This window comes from Lagopus muta, chromosome 6 (assembly GCF_023343835.1).
Source record: "Lagopus muta isolate bLagMut1 chromosome 6, bLagMut1 primary, whole genome shotgun sequence".
NCBI classification, from domain to species: Eukaryota; Metazoa; Chordata; class Aves; order Galliformes; family Phasianidae; genus Lagopus; species Lagopus muta.
This window is the reverse complement of record NC_064438.1, coordinates 23,424,797-23,451,114: the sequence shown is the minus strand read 5'-3', so window position 1 is coordinate 23,451,114 and position 26,318 is coordinate 23,424,797. Positions and strand designations below refer to the sequence as shown.

The 26,318-nt window shown below is 40.9% G+C and overlaps 1 protein-coding gene across 2 annotated transcripts in view; it reads right to left on the bottom strand.

Annotated features, from left to right (window-relative positions):
• AMBRA1 (autophagy and beclin 1 regulator 1) overlaps positions 1-26,318 on the bottom strand; it is a 115,828-nt gene that overhangs the window by 30,803 nt on the left and 58,707 nt on the right. For both annotated transcript variants that reach the window (XM_048949401.1, XM_048949402.1), the window contains exons 11-13: positions 18,316-18,426; positions 10,553-10,741; positions 9,944-10,098 (exon numbers count right to left, since the gene is read on the bottom strand). In XM_048949401.1, the coding sequence (XP_048805358.1) occupies positions 9,944-10,098; positions 10,553-10,741; positions 18,316-18,426 (455 nt within the window). The remainder of the gene's footprint in view (positions 1-9,943; positions 10,099-10,552; positions 10,742-18,315; positions 18,427-26,318) is intronic.

Here is a 26,318-nt window from a genome sequence, read left to right as displayed (position 1 = left end):
TATTAAATAGGAACTGGGTAGGGAGGCACAAGTAAGAACAGAATACTAGGAACTAAGGTACAGAGGGAAATCTGAACACAGAGATGGCGAGTGCACCGAAAGCATCAACCTGAACATCAAGCTGCAAAACAAGCACCATCCTGCATGGGGCTGTCTCTTCCCTGAGAGCAATACCAGCTCAAAGGACATCATCAAAGGACACAGGCCAAAAGGACAAGTAGATTTAACACATAGTGCCCAGGGAAGAATGAGAGCTCTGACCACACCTCTAACTTGAGGCTGATGGCAGGCACAGAGATGTGAGACCCTGACCACCCCGTGCTGCTCTGTTCCTGGCTCTTGCATTCTTCCACATCGTACAGCTGTCATACTCTGCTTCCTGGGCAGCAGCCACTCTTACCAGGGGACTGGCAAAATCCAAAGCCTCACAGACACCCTGACTTGGGCTGCAGAGAAAAGAGGTTCAGAAAAGAGGGTTATGAGGAGAAACATTAGACCTGTGCAGGCACAAGAGACAAGTGTTGACAGTACAACTAAATATCTATGCACATACAGTGCAGATCAACAGAGTACTCTTTGTATGGGTACAGTTTATACCACACAGTAACCGTGGGGACAGCACAGCTTTTCAGTGTAGCTGCAGCTATGCTAGAGCTTTAGCCTGAACAGATACCTTGTTAGGCAATACACTTTAATAAACTAATCTACATGAGCCATATAGTAAGATGCAATCTTAAAAGCACAATTAATTCACAACACTGCAATTACATTCACTGAAATTACAGCTGAACACAAAGACTACATACAAAGGGCCTTCAAACAGTAGTAGTAGCAGCTTGTAAAAAAACTGCAAACTGCACTTGCGATTTGCAGAGCAGATGAGGTGCAGCGACAAGATGAAGGCACAAGCAGAATGAAAACAAAAGCAGTACGAGGGCTTCATGCACGCTGCATTTCCCCATCTGCCCTTCATCTTTGGCTCTACAATCTGACCTTGAAGTTTCAGAAGTTTATAATCAAGCCTTTTTTAACTTCAATCACACTACTGAGACTGAATAGTAACAAATCAATTGAAGACAGCTTTTTGCCTTACTCACCCCAGGAGGGTATTGCCACTGAAAGATCTCACCTGGTACATTTTTTTAAGTCAATGTATTCACATCTGACATTAGCATACTGGATTAGAAACTGCAGTAAAGCACCTATTGCTCTACTAAAAGCACTGTATGTCCTCTGTTTTGCTGCCAGGAAGCCACCTGTATCACTGACTTCTATAATGCTGCCAATTACTTTAAACAGCTCTTTGGTTTTTTGTAAGGTCCAGAAATATAACAAGAAACAGACATCCTAACTTGACCGCCTTAATAAATAACACTCTCCCTTTTTTGCTTAGATTATCATTCTTTACTCCACCTTCTATTTATGAATTTCAAGAAAGCTGCAGAAATTGAGGCTTACACTATGCACTGCCACAAAGCCTACAGACCTCTGCAGCTTGTCTAAAGAATTGAGCTTGTCTAAAGCAGAGGGCCTTGAAGGCAAAGTAAAACAAATACTCTTTGGAATAATTGACTGATGGATTGATAGATTAATTTATAAGACAATGTACATCAATCTATGTTTTGTAATGAAGCAAATCTCCCTTCTGGAAGGAGTCTCCTTTCTGTACCTATTTGCAGATGTAAATAAAAATGCATGCATTTCCAATGATCGGAGAGGAAAAAAAAATTGCTCTTCTGCTCTAAGTTTCCTCTTATTAAACAGGTTAGTTCGTGCTGCACTCACCCCCTCCCCCAAAGCTAATTCCTGCCAACAACAGACACGTCCTTCCATTAGATCTTCTCCGTTAAAATGGAAGAAGCAAAAATAATGCACTTATCTTTTTCGACTTGTCAGTCTTATCCTCAAATGGATCTTATCATCTAATGCTCAGCACAAATAAAATTTCTTTCAACTCCATTTATCTACCCCAGATGCAATAAGATCATACATGAAATTCTTCTTCATTCTTTTCTGATACAACAAACCTCTTTCTGCCTTTTTCTGCATCTGCTGCCAGTGCTGAAAATCCTTCCCTTGCTTTCTGAGCCATGGTGAATTAACTGAGAGCTAATCCTTTATTTTCAGCAACCATTGAAACCTTAACTGAGGAGACTTGATCTATTTCCTAAAGCGAGACAGCATCTGAAGTGTCTGCAGATTAACCAAGAAACTTTGCACAAATATAAAGCATTGTTGGTTCTTCCTGACCATACTTGGTCACATAACTTAGTGCTGATCAGGAGAGGTTTAGTTACAGCACTCCTCTCCTCAGGCTTCTCTTTAGCCCTTCCTGTCTTTAGGCAAGCTCTTGGCATTATATCACCTAGTACTTTATCTCACAAGTCTGCAGTCCGACTACTAAGTAGTTTTTAAATAACTGAACATTAACAAGAGCTAGGTTACATAAAGATGCTGATCATTCCAGGTAACAAAGCTCTCACCATGAAGATAACACTCTTGCAGTGAAGCAGCTCATTAATTTGCTACCAGTCTCCCAGAGGCTGCAAAACCAGGATAATACCTGCAAAAAGCCCTTTTGGTGACTGGTTCAAGCCTGGATCCGAAAACTAGGGCTGAGTAAGCAAGAAACTGCCAAACAAAACAACTGTGCTTTCAATCAGGCGTGTGTGTGGCTGGAACAGACGAAAGGACAAAAAATGAATGCCAAAGGGGGTGTTAGCAAGACGGAAGATAGATACGTATATATTCAGTGCAGACACAAAAGTGAACTGAACTGTGCAAGAGGACTGTGCCCCCAGCTATTGCTGTCTCCTGCAAAAATCACTGGCAGCTGTCAGTGCTAGAAGGATCTAATAAAAATATGGTCACTTCTATGGGAAAAGAATGACAAGCCTCTTTATTTTTGCCTTTATCCCAGACTGCAGTCCAAAAGCACTGCCTTTGAATTCCCCACTAAATGTCACACTGAGACTGTAGCGGTAAGATCCACAATATGTTAAAGATCTAATGACAAGAGCAAAGGATGTGCGCACAGCTGCCATTCCACCCTACTCTTTGTCTGCTGAGCCTCAACAGAGTGGCATACAAGATCAAGTGTCAACAATATGTTGATGACAGAGCTATGTGCACCCTCATCTGGGTGATAAGAGGCTGTCATCCAGCTGCCTACACGTCTGGAAGGAATAACTACTGGAGAAAAGAGCTAGCTTAAATTTAATTCAAGAAAAATGGTATGAAGAGGTACTGACAAATCTTCATGAAATTACACAGGTCTTCCCAGACTGTGGTGACTTGAGCACAAACCTGGTATTTACCAAAGCTCCTCTTCCTCAGGGTGACTTTGGTAAGATGACCGAATCTAAACCATCCCAGAAGTGGAACCATCTTTGCCATAATTATTCCTACCTAGTTTATAACTATGTCTCCAACTGCACTGAAGCAAACAGTAGCTACTGCAGGGCAAACGGGCTCACGATTTTACCCAAACTGCTGGAGCTCAACTCTCCTAATTCTGGCCCCCATGTTAAACAAAAAGTCTTGGCTCTTACTACTGTATCCCACGAAGTAAGCCCATACAGAACTGATGCCGCTTTCCTTCACACAACTTGTTACAATCAATACTGCTCACATGTTTAACCATTGCATGAGATATTAACACAGTATTTTCTGAAGGTCAAGTTTTTACAGTTTAAGTTGTGCCTCAGCAGCCTTTGTGCAGACATGGCTGAAACCAGTCAAGATAACAATTTCACTACCTCTTTCCAACACACTTATTTATCCATTTGTAATCAAACGTGCAAATCTATTAAGTTTTTCATGCCATCTGCAACGCCAGTGTAGCATAGTATTTTCTAATAGTGAACGCAGTTCTTATCTGCAGCACCCTACATAAACAGTGCTTCCCAGCATGAGTTTTGGATGCCCTGTTTTATAAAATTAACTAGAATCTACTGGTTGACAGAGCATAACCAACCATTTGGTCGTAACAAGTGTATAATATGCTTCTCTCTGGATCAAAAGGAGAGATTTCCCGTATCAATAAGAACAGGGTTCTGCCCCCACATCCTCCTTCTAGTACCAAGAAATACATTCAGTCAGTGACTTGGCTTGGACTTTTGACTGTGAAAGAAGCATCTACCTGCTTCAATTTCTGCCAGCAGCAGAAAATTTCTTAGGGTGGGAATTGGAAATACTACACTCTGCTCTATTCAGAATAGTCAAGAGCTCCCTCTGTCCACTTGCAGATATCAAAATCTCTCTCAAATGAAGACATGAGAGACCATACCTACGAGCACGTTCATTCAGTACCATAACATGAAGTTGGTACTTTTTTTTTTTCTTTTTTTTTTTTCAAATTGTTCTTGTTTTCAGACACATGTCAGTTTACCTGAATTCTTCTGATGGAGCTGACTTGTTATGGCAAACCATCTCCACACATTCCCATCAGTTTTCTTTTTACATTATAGTTTTGTCAGAACACTCGATAACTTGTTTCTCAGCGAAGCAAATGTTCACAGCCATTTGCTATCAGGCTTGAAGAGCCTTCACTTCCAGCTGCAGGAGCACTCACAGTGCATCCAAGTAAGTCAATGGGGTGTGGCAATGCCATCCCCTTTGCTGCCCATACTAAATACATTCTGTTGACATTTGCGCACAGCTCAGAGTATGCAATACAATTTGACATCTTCTCACATGTTCTGTGCATTCTCCTAGTCAAGATTTAATACTCTGAGAGAAAGCTTGTCTCTGTGCTGAAACCAGGTGTGCCTTTCTGCTTTAGGCTTTTCTTCCTGCAGTATTTGGAATTCTCTTGTTTACAACAAAGTGCACGCATAGCCCCTTCTGTCCAGACCACAGACCAACCACTTCAACAGGATCTTTGCCACTGCCAGTCACCTTGTCAGGAGTTAATTTTGGGTCTCTCAATTTTCCAAGAGCTAAGTCTGGGTTTTCCTTTTACATTCAAATCACGAGGCAGTACCTGAGACAGGAATTGGTTGTCATCTCACTCCTCACAAATTACACCATTAGTTTTTTAGCTTTGCGTCAATCAAGTTTTCAATCATCCTCTTTTCCTCAGTTTAAAAAATTCCTTTCTGAGCTTATTTTAATTTGAATTATAGTAATTGCATTTTTGTGATTTCAGTTACTTAGGATAAAATAAAAACAAAAAATTAAGAAAAGCGAGGACATCAGAATTTCTGAATGCCAGAAAAAAAAGTATCTTTTGGCCTTCTTATCCATAGGTAACAGACCCAGAGCATTATGATCCTCGCTATTCTAAGTTTCCAATTTTCTAAGTTCACATTATTCTATATTCTTTAGCTTCCATGCATTCCTGGAGTAACAGAGAACACAGGACCAAGCAGCTTGAAAGCAGATTCTTCTTATTCAGATCACCTCCAACTACAGTTTCAAAATAGGCTGCAAACTCCTGTGTTCTTTCTCCAAACGTCCCATCTCTGAAATTCATCTGTATCAGGACAATTCCCAGCATCATTGCTTCCACACTACCCCAAGCTAGAGATCTGCTAAAAGCAGCTACAGGCAGATATCAGATATGTTTGTTAGTTGTCAAAAAAAGAGAAAAACAAAACAAGGTTTATGCATAACACTCTTGTTAGAAGTCAGTACTACTAGCAGGCTTTTTAAATCTCAATATGAAAAAGAAACCTGCTCTTAAGGAAAGGCAGGTTTCCATCCGAAATGCTAAGCAGATTAAATTTTAAAGGAATAAGCAGGAAGAGCATGGATCTCTAGCTCATGATGCTATCACAGCAGATGAGAATTCACCACTTTTACTCCCTTTCTAAGCACAATTCGTAAGTAAAATCATGATTCTGACCTATTTAGCTCTACCCAATCTCTCTTGAATAGAAGCAAGATACATACAGACTATCAAGATGCTCCATGATACTATCCAGGACATTTCCCTTCAGCTCTGCAAATTACACCACCAGCCAGGATATTTCTAAGTGCTATTACACATACCAGGGCTAATTAACTGCATCTTCAAAACTTCTATTGCAACAGGAAGACAAGGAAAACTATCTGAGGAATGGAAACTTGCATTACCCTTACTACTTAGGGATGCGGAGAAAGGAAACAGAAGTAATCACTGTATGTCACTTCTCAGCAGGTTGCCAAGCTTTCACAACAACTTAGGAGCCACACTGCCGAGCCTTGCTCTCTCAATGCATTGACAGGTAGTCAAATGGTGTCAGGAAGGAAGGAATAATCCTGAGACACCTTTTAAGAATTTGCATACTATCTGATACAGCATTTCTCTTGAATTTCTCTCTGGGGAGTTCTGCAAGGAATGCACAATTAAAACATCCACAAAGAACTGCTTCAGAACATGGATATGACTTCTTTTTAATTAAGAAGTTGAACAGCAATTGCTTTGTATTACAAACTGTTGGCACAGAAGCAGAAGCAGAGAGGATGCTTTCCGATTCTCTCTAATGTGCACATTAGAGATAGAAGAATACAGTTCCACCAGTGCCTTTTTTCCTATACCTCTTTCTACTGCATGCTGGCCAAGCTGCAAACAGGTTTTTACTCAACTGAATATGAATGCAGCAGTCACTGTAAAGATGGTGAGCTATGAATAAAGTTTCCTACTTAAACTTCTATTTTTATTTTGCATGTCCTAAAAAGCATTACAAACTTATGGAGCTATTGCAAAACTCAAGACAGAAGAAGTGACAGTTCTTCTGGCGCCAGCAGTTGATTTACTAATTTCTACAACTAGATGAAGGAATAACATTTACAAGATTAACAGTCTTATGTTTTTCAAGCTTGGTCCTGCAGACTGCACAAAGACAACCAACGACGCACCAGAATGCTGAAACTATAGCCAACGTCATCTGACAGGAAGGCTCTTCAACCAAATTAATTTAAATTGGTCTAGTTGTGACCCTGTCACATAGGCAGAAAGCTGAAAGACCAAAGCAGTCAGAAAATGAGACATTTTAAATGTCTTTAATCATGGTGCAGGAAAGGGGAAAAGCAGCAAATTAGTTAACAAATCCTGCTAGACTGGATAGATTTGAGAATGTGGGGGGAAAGCTTTTGGAAGCTAAAAATATAAGTGCAAGAGAGATGAAAAAAGCAACCTTTAGAATACATGCACACCATCTGGAGAAAAATAATCCAGAACTACAGCAGATGAAAAAGACAGGGGTGCAGTGATGCAATGCAAGAGTGAGAAAAATTGTACAAAATTGTCAAGGTACTATAAAAAAAACGTAAGTAAATTAATATATAAGTAAAGTTCCATATTCCAAAAGGGAAAAAAAAAAAAAAAAAAAAAAAGCTGAAAAAACATCCTCTATGGAGTTTTGGCAAGACTGTGTATCACATTACATACATTCATCACATTACATATGTAGGAAAGAGAAGAATCTTATGAGGTTCAACAATGGCAAGTGTTTAGTCCTACACCTGGGAGAAATAACCATATCCACCAGAACAGGTATGGGGATGACTTGCTGGAAAGGAGCTCTACAGAGAAGGATCTGAATGTCCTGATGGGCAACATGGTGACCATGAGCCAGCAGTGTGTCCATGTGGCCTAGAAGGCCCATGGCATCTGAAGTGCATAAAAAAGATCGTGATCAGCAGATGAAGAGAGGAGATTCTCCCCCTCTACTGTTTTGTGAAGCCACGTCTGTGTTCAGTTCTGGAGAAGATTGAGGGGAGACCTTATCAGTGTTTACAAATATCTACTAGGCAGGAATGGATGGGGCCAGGCCCTTTTCAATGGTGCCCAGTGACAGAACAAGGGGCAACCAGCACAAACTGGAACACAGGAAGTTCCATCTGAAAATGATGAAAAACTTTACTTTGAGGTTCACAGACCACTGGAACAAGCTGCTCAGAGAGACTGTGGAGTCTTCTCTTCTGGAGATATTCAAAACCAGTCTGGATGCGGTCCTATGTAACCTATTCTAGCAAGCCTTCTTTAGCAGGGAGTTGGACTAGATGATCTCCAGAGGTCCACTACAATTATGCAATTCAAATATATACCAGAATGAGGGGAAAAAATGGCTATTCTGGAGAGAATTTAGGATTTAAAAACCTAAAGCTAGGAGACTGAAATACAAGAAAAGATTAAGGGAATACAAAGCGTTACTTCGCTAAGTGATGACTAAGAGCAAGGATACAAGCATTTAAAGAATATTACAGACTCTGGGGAAAGAAAGTATGTGCAAAATGGACATGAAAAAAATAAATGAAAGATACTGGAATGGAAGATTCAGACCAAAGCTTACTGATTTTGTTAGTTACAGAATGTGTGTCCAAAAAGAATGGCTACAAGCTGCAGCAACTGGAGCTTAGAGAAAATGTAAAGAATGGATGAGAGGCATTAATCTTACCATAGCTTTTCATGCAAAGAGACATGATTTTAGTTAATAGGACTTCCTTTTCCTAACTTACTATGATACAGTACAAAGACTACGGGAGGTGACACTCCCTTATCTGGTACTGAAAACTTAGGATCTGAAAATGACTGAATGAAAATGAATGAATCAATACCAGGGCAAACTAGAAGGCTCTAGCAGGATACTGAATCCACGTAATTAGTAATCCTGTCATATCCACACAGCTTTTACCAACCATACCTACTAGCCAAATTGGGCTGTTTTCACAAATGATCTTTAATCTGTCTCTTACCATAAGAGGCATTTACCAGAATGGTAGCTCAGAATCAGGGCTGAAGACGTGCTGACTTGGTTCACTAAAGAATATCTTCATTATCAGTCTTACTTTGCCTCATGATGTGGAGCAGGTGATGAAGATAAACATGAATTTTAACACTGACTGATAAATCAGCTCATGTAAAAATGTAGCTGATATGACCCTCCCTGAATAATGAGCAGCCCAGACAGTAACTACAGAGCATGAAGTTGAATCTAGCAATCTGGGCCAGAGGTAAATTCTCTCCCCAGCGCCAGGCCACTAGTCAAATGGTCCAGTCTAATTCCTGTACATTATGATGGCTCTGCCAAAAGAAAAATAATCAGAAGGACCTTTAAAAAGAGAGGGAAAAACTGTTTGTGGAAGCAATTCCACCATAATCATGTTACTCCCCAAAAATGGAAAGGCTTGAATAGTTGTTCTTTATCTCCTGCAAGATGCCTGAATACATAGCAAAAAAAAATACCACCGAATCCAAATTTCAGCTTCAGAAACTACCTAGTTCTGCTTCGTCAATTGCACATGGCTTTTACCATCCTAAACTATTACTGATGAACGAGGCAAGCTGTACACGGTCTCTTAACTCTGTGTCTGTTTGAATAAAGGTAGTTTTATGCACATTCTGAATAGTCAGGGTGGGTCACAGCTCAGCAACAAAGCAGAAGTACAGAAAAGAAATTCCATTTCCAAAGCTGGCCTACATATACATAGAAAGCTCATTAATAATTAGCCATGAACACCCTATTTGGCAAAAACAAGGTCAGTCTCATAGTAAGCAAATCTAATATGAAACCACTGGCGGTCACTCCTAGAAGTTAAGTCCCTTCTAAGAATGTTAGGAAATAATCTTGAAACCTCAGCCAAAAAAACTCCCTCACAGTAAAGCCAACTGCAGTGCCACAAGATAGATCAAGATAGATGCATAGTAACCCCCCAAAATAGAAAACACCTACTAAGTACTCTGAGTGATATCTAGACTTACAAATATATGACACTGAATATTTGTTTGTCATCATATTTGAAACCACAGTAAGGTTTTAAAATTCTGTTAGATTTATATTCTCCTGTCATGTTTGCATACCTCTGTGATAAATCCCTACGTATGTTTATTATTCAGTGAGCCTGGAGCATGTTACCATTTTGCTGTCATAAACCAACAACTAACTAGTAGGCTAGAGCCAAAGCAGCATAGTATCACTGACAAAAATTCACAGAAACAGAATACACAAATACTCACCCTCATAGAGGTTTCTCCACCATGGGGCTGTTGCAACCTGAAGACTTGAGCAACCATGTGTTCTGTGGAAGGGTGCAATAGGATACGTCGGGAAGCCAGTCCCACCATTACATATCTGCCCATTGGAGACAGGCTCACAGAAATGGCATTAGGCCCTATAAAACACAACAGTAGTTACTTCACTCAAAGGTTGACATCCCTCCCGACATATCTTTCCCACAGTTTCTTCTTCTAGCATTCTAGCATTCCAATAATGTAAAGCATACAAAGCTCATTCTTGTAAGAGGCAGAGAAGAAGAAGGAGACCTGCATGAGTATAGATTTTGTAAAGACACTGCTGCAAGTATCCTCTCTCTAAGACAACAAAGTTCTTCAAATAAAAAATTGTCTTGCAGCAACTACCCACTACCAGCACCTTAAATATCCAGACATATCACAAACTTCCCCCAGCAATGCTATGTCTGTGGCTAGTGGGGCAGCCAATATTGTATTTCCTGTTACTACAGTAGACAGGCATTGACATTCAGACCATTGTGTTTCTCACTGAAGGCTGAGTTCTGAGGTAACTTCTTACATCCCCACCCACCCTGACTTCTTACTGCATCTTACCAAATCGTTTTGTGTAAAGCATCTCGCCCAAGTTATGGGGTGCCAGAGAATACACAGCCAATATTCCTTCATCGGGAAAGCCTCGCTGGCTGCTGGGAATGAAGGCTGCCAGTAGCTGCCCATCTGCAGATATATCACAGCTAGCATCGTTGTAAATCTTGCAGTTTTGAACAAGCACGTTCACGGACGCTGAAGAAAGAAAGGAACAGTGATCAAAACATTCAAGCTCAGCAGAATAAAGTAAGATTCAAACCTGATGTAGGACACTAAATGCATGAGGCATTCAAGACGTATAGCTTCCTCCAAAAGTTTATGAAATATTGCTACTCTGATTAATGTAACATTTGCTCCAAAACAGAGATAAGGCACCACAATGAGCCCAGAGAATGAAATCTACTCACCTGGAGCCTTCAGTCAAGAAACAGCAATGATTGCATTTTATCAAATCCCTCCTTTCTTGAGTACAACACTACCCTTTGCAAAGGATAGCACAGTTTAAACAAGTCCCAAACTGTGACTCTTTGACATACTCCAGCAGTGGTAACAATAGAAACAGCACACCTTAATTCATTTCCCATTTTCATACGGAAACCCTAAGTTTTCACTTTCCTTATTGCCAGTAAACAGAAGGTAGATGAAAAATTCCTCCCCATACAGACATTCCTTTCTGATGGCTGTTTTTACACCAATCTTGGGTAAAGGAAACAAGATAGGATAGAGACTTCTCTAGCCAGTCCACCATTTAATTACTCCAGTATGAGATACTTGTGCAATCAGTGAAGCAGCTGTTAAACAGACAAGGTAATGAACAGCATCTCAGAAAACTGAAGTTTTACTTTAATCTCTGCCAGTGAGCTGCTGAGTGACCTCATACAGACCCTTCCCTTCCATGCCTTGCATTCGCAGCTTATATGGTTTTTGGGCGACTGAATCTTACCACACACCTGTACCATTCCTAGGGTAACAAAGCTTTTGCCATCATCTCTTCACCAACAGATTACAATATTCACTCCCTTAGCTTAACCAAAAAGCACTTCAGTTTTTTTACTGGAACCAATATAATTATTGCAGGAGATAAGGAGCTGAAACTGACACTTGCGGCAGGAGGAAACAAAGTCATGGTGAGCCAGGACTGACCCCTCCCTTCCAGCACTGCTGATTAAAAGTGTTTGCTGAACTTAATCTTTATTTTTTTCTGGTCTTGAAGACATTCCTTTTTGGAACTGCTTTCCTGCATGGTTGAGTATCATATTCTACTGCTCCATTTAAGAAATTTCAATGAAAAAACATACGAGGATAAGAAATGGGCTATTTAATTACATTCTGTACTAAGCCACCTACACCTGTACTCTAAATTTCCTCAGCCTTTTTTTTTTCTTTTCCAGTTTCAAAGCTGCTAAAAACAGTAATTTTCAGCCTAATATAAACAGAAAGGTGCTGAACAGAAAAGGTAAATAATGCAGTCACTGCCAGTGCTGAAATAACCAAAAATACACATGGCCCTTCAAAAAACAGACAGTCCAAAATTCCTGAGTGATCAGTCTAAAGTTAGTTGAAGAGAAAGAGCACAGAATAAAGATAAAGAACTACACTACCTCATTTCAAACACGCAGAATTAGAATGTGCCTTCCAATTCTCCCCCTTCAGGCTTTACTGAAATACTCTGTTATCACAAGAGAAGATGGGCATCAACACAAGAACTACAGTAATATATGCAATGAACCAGCTGCAGGATACATGACAGTTCACTGCGCCGGTGTAGTTTTCATCAAATTGGGAGGATTCCTGCAGAGTTCTTCAGCAACTCATTTCAAAACCTATCCTATTTATTATCTTTTTCAATCAGCTAGACACAAGGAGTGCAGCTGGTTGATGAATTCTTTGACAAAGTTGGTTAACTTCATTAACAGAGCACGATTAGCTCACAAATGGAAAACTGAACTATACAGAAGCATAAAAGAAGTGAAATGCGAGAATTCTGGAGTGTGATAATGTTTTCAAATTCTGCTCTACCTAGCAGCTCATCAGTTGGAAACGGGATCAACTCTGGTGATCATAGCAATGACTAGCACCCACTTGGCATGACAGTGGAAGAGATGGCAATGCTGAGGTGCACTGGGGAGCACGCTCACCATGGAAATGTCAGAGCTACCATAGTCAGCTTCTGCTGAGAGCAAGTGCAGAACACTGAGCACAGTTTTAGTCAGCCATGCTCAAGAAAGATTAAGTCCTAAATGGTACCAAGTCCAGCAAATAGTTAAAAGATAACTGGGGAAAATGTGGCATTTATTTTATGGCTTTAAAAAAAAAAAAAAAAAAGAGAGAGAGGAAATAGGATTGTATTTACAAAAAAGTTCCAAAAACATAAGTGCCAGAGAACATTAGTTATAATTCTCTTCAAAACAAACACTGACAGGTGAGAGTAAGTGGGTAAAAGCAACCATTAAGTTCAGAAATCAGATTTATTTCTTTTAAAATCTGAATTGCAAGATTCTATAAAGTTTTTCAACAAAAGTAAAAGGGATAAAGAATTTAAGTAACTTTAAGATAGAATAAGAGGAAATATAGGATGTGCTTGCAGGGAACTAGACAGTGGTTAAGAGTGTCTTTTCTCACTTGCCTCTCTGGAGTTCTACTCTAATCTGCTGCAACCTGAAAATATTAATTCACCAACGGTCTATTTATCATACAGCACAGGTTCACTTATATTTTACCCTTTTTTGTTTTTGTTTTGTTTTCTTCTTTCCTTCCTTTACTCCTTCAGTACAGCACACTGAACAGAGTCTTTTGGTGAGCTCTTCACAACAATGTCCGACATGACTGTGTGTCTTGTTCTTTTTAAGGTTTAATGCATATGCTGAAGGGCTCTTAGAAAAACAGATTGTGAGCTCCTCTGCCAGAAGTGAATTATCTTTCCCCCTCAAAGTTTGCCTGGAACTAAAATATCACAGATGCAAGTCACACGGAAGAAGAAGAGTGCCCTTTATTTCAGTCTTGCAAGATCTCATTCATGTTGGCATCACAGTTCTTTGCTCTTCCATAACTTGCAAAGGACGAAGGACTCAGGCGGCACAGACACCCAGGACCAAAGGCACCTACTGCGTCAGCAGAAAAACCTCAAGAAACAGCATCTAAGAGATTCCTAAGTCAGGGAGATGACTTAGGATGCATTTGACTATTTGATTTCTTTGAGCTGAGGTTCCATCTGTTAAAATGAAGTCAAAATAGAAGACTTTAGGGGAAAAAAATGCTATTTTTGGAAAACCATTTGCAACAAGGCTGCCCTTTCATCTCTTGTTTTCTTTTGTTGTTAATGCAGCCACAGAGCTGACAGAATAGATCAAAAGAAACATCAGAGAACAAATTAATCAAGCTCTTGTGCCAACATGGAGTGCTCACACCTACAGCATAATCCCACGTGAAGCTAGAGAACGCCTGGAAATGCCAGCAGAACAGCACTGTTTGCCAAAAATTACCCAGGATACAGTGTTGGGAACAGGCTTCCATCCTCTTCTTATCACCCCTAAAGATGATGCTTTCTTCACAGCTTTTTTCCTTCTTTTACGTTGTTCTACATCAAACCATGAATCAATAAGTAGTGACCAAATCACCTTCCCAAGACCCATCAGTGTTACAACTGAAGACAAACTCCTGACTTATGACTAATTATGGAAGAACTAGATCAGTTCAGACACAGTGGTTAGAATTTCAGGTTGCATACTGGGAAAAATTTCTTCTCAGAAAGAGTAATGAGGCATTGGAACAATTGCCCAGGCAGATGGTGGAGTCACTGTCCCTGGAGATGTTCAAGAAACATGTGGATGTGGCACTGCATGTGTGCATGGTAGGGATATGCTGATGGTTGGACTTGATGATCTTCACCTTAATGATTCTATGATTCCATGAAATGGAAGTAACAATTAAAAAGTAGCGTGAGAGAAACTATATTCAAAAAACAAAAACAACAGACAAAACCTTCAGATATTTTACCCATGGAAAGGTAGTATTCTACAGTGGTCACCAATTCAATACTGACTTACTAGCTGTGAGCAATTTTAAGCATCTGTGGTAGTGACAGCAGCAGCACCTAGCACAAGAATATTAACTAAGTGGCCAGAGATACCTTTGCCTCTGCTACCAAATTCCCCAGCCCAATGCTGATATGATCAATAGTTATAGCAGAAGGCTGGGTTGTGTTCATTTTGGCATTATTAAAAACAGAACTGGTGAAAGGAGAGAAGGCATCTTTTTGTTTTGTAATTGACAGAGAATGATAGGCTGGAGGCTGAAATCCCCCAGGTCCCTCCAGAGTCATCTCCCCAGGACCATCGGTGTCACCACAGAATTGCAGGGGCTGGAAGGGGCCTCCAGAGAACATTGAGCCCAACCCCCCCTTCCCAAGCAGGCTCCATAGATCAGGTTGCAAATGTGGACGTCCAGGCAGATCTTGAATTTCTCCAGAGAAGGAGACTCCACAACCTCTCTGGGCAGCCTGTTACAGTGCTCTGTCACCCTTACTGCACTCTGAAGAGTGTGGCCTTGTCCCTTTGCCTCCTGCATCTTAGATATTTACAGCCATTGATCAGATTCCTTCTCAGGCATCTTCTCTCAAGGCTGAACAGACCCAGGTTGCTCAGCCTTTCAAGGCCCTGTGTGCACTTGCTGGGTTTGGCATCAGTGTGGTCCCTGCCCCAGTGCTGGGGCTTGTGCATGGCCAAAGGTCAGGCCAGGCCTCTGAGGGTGCTGAGATCACAGGGCTGCACTATGCACAGTGCTGTCACTTCACATTTCAGTGAAAAACATCCTATTTCCAAACTACCTTCTTTTTGTTTAATTATAACAGGAAGAAGAGCTGCTCTGAGATGGAGGTCAGCCACAGAGCCGTTTCTCTGATGGGAAGTGGAGTTGGCAGGCAGTCTCAAATTTCAGCTGCATCATTTCATCTGCCTTAACTCCCAAACCACTTGTGGCTCAAGTCCGTCCCAGGAAGTGCAACAGCACCCTCTCTGTAAGCAGACTCTCACATAGGATCATCTCTGATTTACAGAAAATGATGGAAAAAAGGAGCTATTGAGGTCAAATGCTTTACTTGGAAAACTGTTTGTACCCAAGGTCACAGACAGTCCTGAAAATACTTCAAGTATACCACTGCACTGTTACACACTTAGCTTTGCAGTATCTTGATTAACTTGTGCACTTGTACCAACATTTTACTAAATGGAACAAGCAGACCATTGAGATAAAGCTTCTTTGAAGAAATACGCTTACTATATAAAATGGCCTGGCATTTAAAAACATAGATCAGCAGCAGCGCTACCATCAGATTATGAAGGGAAGGATTAGTAGCCCTAGGCTACATTAACATCTGCCTGGTTTGGCAAACTTGCAGCTTCTTTTTTTCTATGCCTCTAGAAGCATGGTAAATGGCTGTGTTAGGATTAATCCAGCTGTTCCACGTTCATATATCCCTACATGACTGTGGCAAAGGGAGATACAACTAATAAATTTAGAAAAGCCAGACTTAGGCTGAGCATGTAAGAACAAAGAAGCAGAGTAAAACCAAGCATTTTCAAATGGTAATAAGTCAAGAGAAGTACAACCTAGAGAAGAGAAAGCTCCAGAGAGACCTGATAGCAGCCTTTCAGTACATAAAGGGGGGCTGTAAGAAAGAAGGGGACAGATACTTCAGCAGAGTCTGCCATGATAGGACAAGGGGAAATGATTTCAAACTGTAAGAGAAGAGATTTAAATTGGATATAAGGAATGGGTTTTTTTTACAGTAAGGTTGGTGAGACACTGAAAAAGGTAGCCTTAGCAGGGGGTAGATGCCCTATCCCTGGTGACATTGAAGCTCAAGCTGGATGGACCTCTGAGCACCCTGATCTTGTTGTAGGTGTCCCTGTTCACTCCAGGAGGTTTGGATCAGATGGCCTTCAAAGGTCCCTTCCAACTCAAATAATTCTACAATTTTCAGTACTACAAAGCATGAAGTGTGGATTCAGAAAGACCTGCAAGAAAGGCACGATGACAGAAGAAACCTTAGCCCAATATCCAGCTAATTGGAAGTGATTTCAAAATGGGAGCATTTTGGTAGAGGAGAGGGAGAAGATAAATATTGATGCCTTAAGTAGCAGTTGGTCTTTATTTTCTACAGAATTCTGTAAATTACAAACATCTTGTCATTATTTTTTTTTCCCCTTCAAAAAAACAGCAGCCTGCTCCTGAACAGTTAGATGAGGCCAGAAAAGCTATTAGCAGCTGCAGCACTCTTCAAATACTTCACAAGATTGCAGAGGAGTCTCCAAGAATCTGAGTCAGTAGCAAGATGCTTTCTTCTCTTGTCTTCCTCTTCATTTCAGGATGGATCATGGAAAGTGTTGCCACCACATGGCAAAACTTCACCTTGTACATTGATCCTTGGCCTAAACCCTTACACTATTACCACAAAGTTTGAAACTTAACAGGACATGTCATAGCACTGGCACATTTGAGCTCAGTGAAATATTCTACTTCCAAGATAACACTGCCTCCTCCTTCCCATGACAGAATGCTTCTCAGACAAAATACTAAGCACTTTTCGCCTATAGAGCATCAAGCATCACCATCTAAAAGCAGGACTTTAATTTCTCACCAGGCTATAAATGCCACACCACAACATTCCATAAAAACATGTAGAAAGATTGAGACAGGCACCAGATATCTTGTCTGTATGAATGACACAGTAAGAGATTGCTTCTTTAACAGGATGGGTTACAGCTGGCCTTTTCCTGGCTACTTTCTGCAAACAGAATCCCTGTTCCCTCTGAAAAGAAGTCAAGTAGTTAACTTTAAAATATGCACAGAGATGGACCAAGTTAAAAATCGCTGCACAAACATTCCTATCTTCTATCTTCACATCAGGCTGCCACAAACATTCCAGCAGCTGTGCAGCAACCTATATCAGGATTCCATTGCAGACTAAAAATAGCCTTCTAGCCAAATTAGTTCTAATGCACCAAAAAGTCATTCCTTGATCAGCTGATCACAAGCATCAATATTCTTTCATCTGTGTAACAAAGTCTCTTCCAATGCAAGAGCTAGCTTATGCCAGCTCAGAATGCATGTAAAACTAGGGTCTAATTCAATAAATGGAATAAGAAGGAAAAAACAAACAAACAAACAAAACCCCACAACAAACCAATAAATCAAAAGCCACAAACCAGTAGTGCTGCTTATTCTTGACCTACAAGTGGCTTCCACCTGAAATATGGGACAAATTACTGCTTTGGCAAACATCTACTTCCCTCATCTTGCAACACTGTGGTAAGCAACAGACCAGGATTCTGATTATCAAAACACATTGCAGCACTTTAAGCCACAGTAATGCAGTCCCAGTTTATTAGTAGCTTCTAATGCAAAAGTATAAAGATAGTATGCCAGTTATCCCTCTATAAACTTGTTGGTAAAAGAATGAAAGGGATTGGATACAGATTTTCTTTTTTTTTTTTAGAACAAGGATTATATATTCTCATGAGATTACTCACATACAGCCCCAGATACACAAGGATTTGCTGACAGCAAGAATACACAAGCTAGACAGAGCAGCAACAGCTTTGAATGCATTGTCATTGTCAACTTTCCCAAAAGGCTAAGCATTTTACTGTTCCCACTGCAACAAGGCAACCATAAAGCCCTGCAGCATATAGCTACCTTCCAAAGATCACAGTGCTTATGGTAGCTCCATCTGGACTTAAAAGACAGCACTGGTGTCCTTTCTAGCTTACCATTACTGATTTCTGGCAGGTCAAACTTTGTGAAGTCCCACCACTGGAGCCGGTAGGTTGTGTTAGCAATGTTGCTGGCCACAGCTGACTGTCCATCTCCAATCACAGCACCTACATGAAAGGGAGGAAAATAATTACCAATTTGATCTCCAAAAGATCATCCAGAAAAAAAGCTGGAGTGACAAAACAAAGAGCTTTCTAAAATCAAACACAAAGTTCAAGATTCTTAAATAAGCCTTATTTACAGAAGTGGCAACGTCTCCTACACTAGAGACAGAAAACAGGAAATTAATAAGAAAGAACCTCCCTGGAACATATTCCTGAAAGAAAAGAAGGTTGATAAGCAATAATATTTGCACAGGTACACAAGGTAGAAATCTTAATCAGATTCATTTGGTCCAAGTACAATTCAATGCTAGTGAAGATGTATTTTCGTAGACACCAAATTTTCTAGTACAGCTATGAAGGTAATAATGTTGCCCTGTCAAACCACACACATTTACAGACATATTCCTCGCTATCACTAAACCTCACATAGAAGGATTCAGGCTGCCTACAATATATGTCACACAGTAAGGATTATAACAAAAATATTAGCAACTCTATCTGAAATGACAGTGAAATTAGAGCCCACTATAGAACCCAATCCTACGCCCCTGAAGCAGGTATTCCTTTTTGGAGTCTCTGAGACAGAAGAATACCACAAATGCATGCTGTGGGCTTTGGTAATACATATATACAGAGAAAACACAGAAAATCTGTATATTACTTGTACTTACATAGGCGGAACATGAGTTAGTTCTGCCTGGTAAGGTGGACCTCAGAGCTGGCCTCAAGAGTTTTCCTTCCTTTACTGCCCTGCCAACCTACCCTGCACTGGATCCAGCCCCTTGCTAGCCATCCTAGGATTTGGGCAACAGCCTAAAGCACAAAGCCAAGCATAATATTTCAGTAACTAGCACAAAGAACCTAATTCTCCAGGCAGAAAAGAACTGCCGCTGGCAACTTAAGTAGGCATACATGTAAAAGAAGCTCAGAGGCATTAAATGCAATCCTTATGGCAACAAGTAGCAAAAGGAAACAGTTCTCCCATTATGGTACTACAGTCAAAAATCTTTTGCTATTTCTACTCTCTAAGACCTTCAATTGCATGTAGCCCCCATACTACAAACACATCCTAGAACTCAGAGACGCTCAAGCTATGAGAACTGAATAAAGGGGAACAGAACAAGATCACCCTCACGTACACAGGAGGAAAAGCACAGCCTCCAGGGGCTCATCAGACTGGATTGAGGCACTTCCACCATCTGATGGGAAGTATACAGAGGCTTCACTCTCCCACAAAGACTAGCTCAGGACTGTTGCCACAGCAGCACTGGTGGAAGAATAACACCTGGTCAGCTCAGCCTCTGTTTCTGCCCATCAGATGCTCACATATTGTTGGGAGGGAAGAAGCAAGGATTTTTGCTCTCACATGTGCCCAAACCCTTGTTCTCCATATCCCACAAAACAAAAGGCTCCTCTAAACAAAAGATAGGTGCTGGGAAAAGCAGACAATGCATTAATGAAATTACATTTCGCAACCAGAAGTGAAAGAAGGACAATTAAATTTTGTGTTCCTTTGTCTTCAAAAGTCTCCTTGTTACAAGCTCGTGGCTGGTACACAAGGGCACCTCTTGTTGCATTGCTTCCAACCACCAGAGGGAGAACAGAAAAACTAGTTCTATGCAAATTGTGAGCAGTAGAACCTGCTGCACTAAAACTGTACCTAGCATCACCAACTGGTAACAACTGCCTCAACAGACTGGGTCAGGCCAGGAAACGCTCTGTGAAGACAAGCCACAACAGCGCTATTCAGGGTACCTAATTCCAGAATATTTCTCTTCTTGTTACAGAACAGCATCACAAGGTCATCGCCTGTTTTGTGATGACAACAAACTCTGTGGGAATAGCCAATAGCATGTAAAATGGAGAATAACATATGCTAGCAGACCAATCTCACACTCCCTCTGCATCACAGAAGCCTAGCAACATCACACAGTGCTCCACAAACAGCAAATTCATCTGGCTCATGCTACTGTTGCATCTACAGCTACAAGCACCATCAAAAGAGCTGCTGGCAAATGTTTTTGATTTTTTTTTTCCCCGTAGATATTCTGGTCCTGATTTCCTTCTCCTTGGAACCTTCAGGTGAGTTATAGTGCTCAGTTCAACCTCCCATCTCCTTGCTTTGCCTAAGGTATTTACATTCTACACAACTACTAGAGGAAAGCAGCAGCTCCTCTCTGTCTACACGACAGCCATGCACAAATCCCAGAGTCAGCAAAAGCCACCAAGTGATGCCAGTGCTGCAGGTAACAAATGTCTTTAGCAAAAAGAGGATCTTGAGGGAACAAGATCCACAGAGTAAAAAGTGTATGTTCAGAAAGATTCGATCAATTTCTCAAAGAACCCAAACAAGAGGGCCTTACACTAATGGCAGTTCCATGATCTACCTGTTTTTAGTAAGTAATTAATTCCACTTACACTAATCGTGTATTTGAAAACCATAATTATCAAGTTATATCTAGTTACATACAACAACAGGGAATAACATTTCTATGGTTTCACAAGCCCTGCCAGAAGCCTCCCACATGCACGCATGCACTGTCCCACAGTAGAGACAATTAAAGGCATTAAAACATTTGAGACATTTAATTTAGGAAAGAAAATAATCCTCAGTACTCAGCTACACTGTCCTAACCTTTTGTGTTTGATTTCTCTGTTGGTTGGTAGGACAGACTTGAGAACATAGGAAAAAAAATTAACAGGGATGTTAAACCATCGGTGTTATAGAACTTGTGTTTACTGTGCAGCTCAAGGACTCTTCTCAGCTGCTTCACCTCAACTGGGTTTCAGCCTGAGTAAGAGCATAAGAAAGCACTGATGTCTCTCGCATCCTAGTGTAACTTGAGGCAAAACCCACAGTTCAGCTACTTAAATCTGGGTGGCAGCAGATCAGCTCACACGGGCAACAGTTCTCACCAAGCACTTGACAGTCTGTCCTGATCCCTGGATCTTGTATTGTTTGATGGAATCATAAATGATTGCAATGGGTACCCGAGGGTCTCGGGCTTGTCATTGCCATGAACAGAACGACCTTTTTCTGCAAAGGAGATGTAGATTTCAAAATGCTGAAATCCAAAGTGAAGGCCAATTGAAATGCAGTGAATGTAGGTTTGATTGGCAGCTTTCCTGCGTATGTCTATCACGGCATAATAAACACTGGATGATAGCAGAAATGAAGATAAATGCTTTCAGCAGCCCCCCTTCTCCCCCCACCGCCCTGATCTCCACCCACCCCCACTCAGCACATGACAGAAGAGTTTAAAGAGTGGGGGAAAAAAGTCTTAACAAAGGCTTAGGAAAAAGAAAAAACACCACCTTTTCTTATAGGCCACCTACACATACCAGTTATTTATCCATCAGTCTCAATCCTCTCAGAGGGTCCAAGTCATCTTGCCATGTGGAGAAACGAACCTCTGTCAGTCAGCTATTGCTCATTTATGAATCAAGCCATACCAGCTCATGTCAGAGTTTAGACTGAAAGGGGAAAAAGGGCTGCAAAATCACTTTGCAAGGTATTTCTGAAGTGGTGAAGAGCAGGACACTTGGAGACTACTGCCATATCAGACCCTCAGTGGATGAGCTAATATTCAAGCTACACAGACTTCAGTTTCAAGAATGTGGACCATCTACAGGTGATGAAAATTTCTCTGCCATAAAATTAACAGAAACTGGAGTTTAACCTCTTTTTTTTTTTTTTTTTTTTCTTCTGCCCTCTCCCCCCCCCCCAATTAGATCATTTCCTCAAGTTTTTATTGTCTGGAAGATTCCTTCACAGTCAAGCAAAATTTATTAAGATGCTTAAAGATAAGGCACATGCCTTTGAGGAAGTTGGAAAAGTCCCTGAGCTAATTTGTGACTCAATTTGAGAAAGTGATTAGACCCTGGTATGAAATTCCCCCTAGATCAGTACTTGTATCTTTAAGCATGAGTACCTTCGAAAAGTAATTACCTCTTTGTGTGCCCATTTGTAACTGTAGCTAATGATACTGAGATTATTCAAGGCTTGCAGAAGGGATCTATCACAGATGGTGAGTTTTGTTTACACAAATCCTAGGTTTACTACTGCCCAGTCTCCAATAAGCCTGAAACACAGGACCAGTCTATTTGATAAACCAAGAACAAAGCTCTTTGCTGCAAGAATACATCAGATTCTCTCAACCAATTTGGAAACCATTTGAAGCCAGATGAAACGTTACCATTGATCACCATGTCCTAGTCAATTAGTTGGGGCTGTGACAGCTTCTTGCACATCTCCAACACTGAAGTATTCTATAGGGCAGCCTGGCTTTGGGTTCAATAAAAACATGCAATCCTGAATACTGTATTGAATACTGTATTCCAGACAACCACAAAGACACCACCTTCGAAGTGGCAGAGCTATCTATCTTTAACTGGGCTAACACTGTGGAAACAGTACACATAGCAACCTGGTATTTTCAAGGATTCATTCTGGGAGGCAGCCATTTGAAGAGACCATTTTTTTCAATTTCCCAGCATGTTTTAAATAGCAAGTAGGCAAAATTATATGAATGGATGCACAAGAACATTACTAAGTGTAGTTCAATGATGTGAACTGAGAAAGCCCCAGAGAGGTCTACGCTCTCTGAAAGCTGAACCCTTCAAAAGGCTATTGTTTTTCCCTTACCCCAGATGTACAAAATAAGAAGAAATGCAATTCCCCATTCATGTTCATTCCTATTGGAAAATATCCTTTTAACAGGGGCAACACTTAGCATGCCCAATTCCACAGCCTTATCAGAGATGGGAATTTAAGCAGGCTGAGGTAGCAAAGATGAATACCCTAATAGGAGCTCAGACAAGTGCCCAAGGGCTTCATTCACATCGTGAATAATGCAAACATGACATGCAAAAGGGAATATTCCTGCTACAAGTTTCAGACCTCAAAAATGAACGAGTTTATTTGCAAGAATACAAACAATAAATGAACAAATGTCCTGCCCAAAGCCTCCATATCCCCAGTACACTCTTGCTGGCTCCTCAACATCCTGATATTAGAGACATCCCTCTGTCTGACACGTAACAACTGAAACAGAAATGCATAAGGGAAGCATCTGCTTTTGATGGTGGGGTCTAGCTGTCCCTCAGGGAAACTAGAAGAGGTGAAGGTCCTTTTCAGACACATTTTCCTCTTGTCTGAATTGTTTGCACTTCACCAATTAAGCAGATAATTTTCTCCTCAGGAAAGAGAATTCCTGCTTCTCTCCCGTTGTTCAGCCCACAGATGTGTCCCTACTCATGCCATCATGATTCCCTGGGAAAATGGAAAACCAACTATAAAAGAGAATGGTGAGATTCCAGGACCAGCAAGAGCTCAGCCAGCAATATTCACATAAAACTTCTCAGATGAGGAAAAGCACTACCCTCTCATGGCTGACAAGTAAGTTACCTTATTGTAGCCCCTGAATATTAACACTGAAAACAAGCAAACATCACTGCTTAGGAAGTACTCATCCAACTCAGGGTGACCAGTAAGGAATAAGCAATTTTGTTTCTTTCTATAGCTACACATCCACATCCTCAACTACTGTTAAGGGCACGATGATCCCAGTCTCCAACTTGCTAAGAACTTCTATTATTCCAACCTCCTAAATCACTACCCATGATAACCTCAAAAACAGCTTTGCCACAATGAAAGCCTGGATTTAGAAAATAGTGTGCAAAAAAATTGTTTTATCTGTGAAGTTCATAATGTCTTGCCATCAAGCAAAAACTAGATAATGAGGAACACCATCTGAATTGTGGGCATAACAGAGCGTTGAACTCAAGCCTCAGCTCAGTGACGAGTGGAAAGCAAGATGATTGCTCAGTAGCTGCTGAGAAGGAGAAGGGATGAATGACACAGTGAGACTGACTTTGGCAACTCAACTGAAATTAACAGTTGCACCTTGCTAATGATATGTAATTATTTAGCTTGTGTAGATTCACTGCTGTAGAGGATACTAAATTTGCACAGTTTAAAAATTTGTTCTTACAGGGTAGTTAGTATAACTCATCTAATGTTGCTTGCAAGTCTTAGTGTTGCTTATATTCACAGAACTCAAATGAAGCTTCTAAGTGCAATTTTTTCCTTCTAAGAAAACTTAGAAAACAAGGACTGAATGGGCTCAGGTGTTTGTCCTTCTTGTTTGTCATTTCTGAACCTTTTAGCCACAGTGGAGAAGAATTTCTACAGAAAAGTTCCACTCTAAGTTACACTGTCTAGTAGCACACATGAAAATGCATTTTAAACAGCAAAATTCCTTTGCTTACTGAGTACCATGTGATATCTGGAATTCTGATTCTGCATACCATTTCTAAGGAGATGGAGGTGCCCCATAAAGCACATGGGTCGAAATAAATCTTACAAGGCTAGAGAGTCAAGTGAAATCTTCCTGCAAATAGAGATCATTAGAAGAGCTTGACAGGAAAAGTTTACAGAAACAAAAACTAACATCTGTTACTGTTTGACAGACAGTGGTCACAAGTTGCTTAAGAAGTGGGTGGGCAAGCAAGCTTTCCTTTCAGTTCATTTGGGTCCCTTGCTGGTAATAGAAGTCAAGGTGCGAGTCTCCCAGTCAGCAAGCTGCCCGAGCCATTAAAAGAAGCATCTGCAGATATTGTTGCTTGTTTTGAGACCATTTCTTTGTTTCCATGTGACAGCAGCATGTGTCAAAAGCTTGCCTCATATTACCATATGATTCAAGCAGTAAAACATGTTTCCTAAATCACAGGCTTTTAGGGAAAATATTCAAGCACTAAAAATACATTCCAATCTGCACTTCATTTCATCTAATGTTTTGTTTCAAGCACGTCTGCATATTTCAGCCATTTAGATGATTTTGTCCGTAGCAGAAAGAAGTCCTAACAAAAAGCACTGAGGAAAGGGTTGGAGGAAGAAGTTTACACTTCCAAGAAGCATGTATTTTCTTCCTTCACCTTTGTCTGAACCTACATACGAGGGTATATTCACAGCTCTCCTCCCTTTCCAGCTTCCCAAAACAGTAGGTGAGTCTGGAAGTCAAAATGCCACATCTCTCCTGCCAGAGTTTAAATTTCATGCAATCCCTGTGAAGGTGAACTAGCAAGGACTCGCAGCTAATCTGAGCTGAGTGTCACTAGGGCTCCTCCCTCTGCCAGTTCTATCCCTCGCAATGCCTCCACTCCCCTCTGTCACTAAGCCCCTTGCACCATTTCCAAGCCCTTCATTAAAGGCTGTTGGAAGTCTGCTTTTTAACCTTCACATCTGTGTTTATTCTCTGCACAAAAACAGAGTGGAATCTGTGCCTGGCAGGCAATTCCTTTTGTAAAACTCCTTTTTCTTTCCCTTTCTGACTTTTCAGAGCATGAAATGTGCCTGCTAATCCTAATTGCCTCAGATGGAGAGACTAAACAAAGGGGCAGCCTTCCACCAAAAGCACAGCTCTGTGCAGGTCATGCAGAGCGGCCACTAGGCTCTAAGCTCAAGTCTCTAGAGCTCCCATCTCATTTTGCTGCATTTCTAAAGCACACAAGGACAAAATTCCTCACACAGATATGCTGGGAAGAAGGACTTGCTTTTCCTCCCCGACTTAAAAGGCTCTTCCAGCACCACAGCCCACTGTGCTGCGTGACACGGGCATTGGTCGGGTAGTCCTCAAATACAGTTGCTATGTGTCAAAGCAGAGCAGCTCAACACACCTGGCTTTTAAGGGTCATTTGTGTGTCTGCATCCCAGCATCAATTCTCTTATCCAAGCAAAAAGTTTGCAAGGTCCCACCAGCATGTTTGCAGCCAGCCTATCCATCAGTTATGCCCTGACCAGTGGCACAGGCACTGAGAAATGGAATCAGCAGGCATTCATATACTTTTGTTTGTAGTGACAACTAAGAAGTTAACTTTCTGTTCTAGCAGAGACG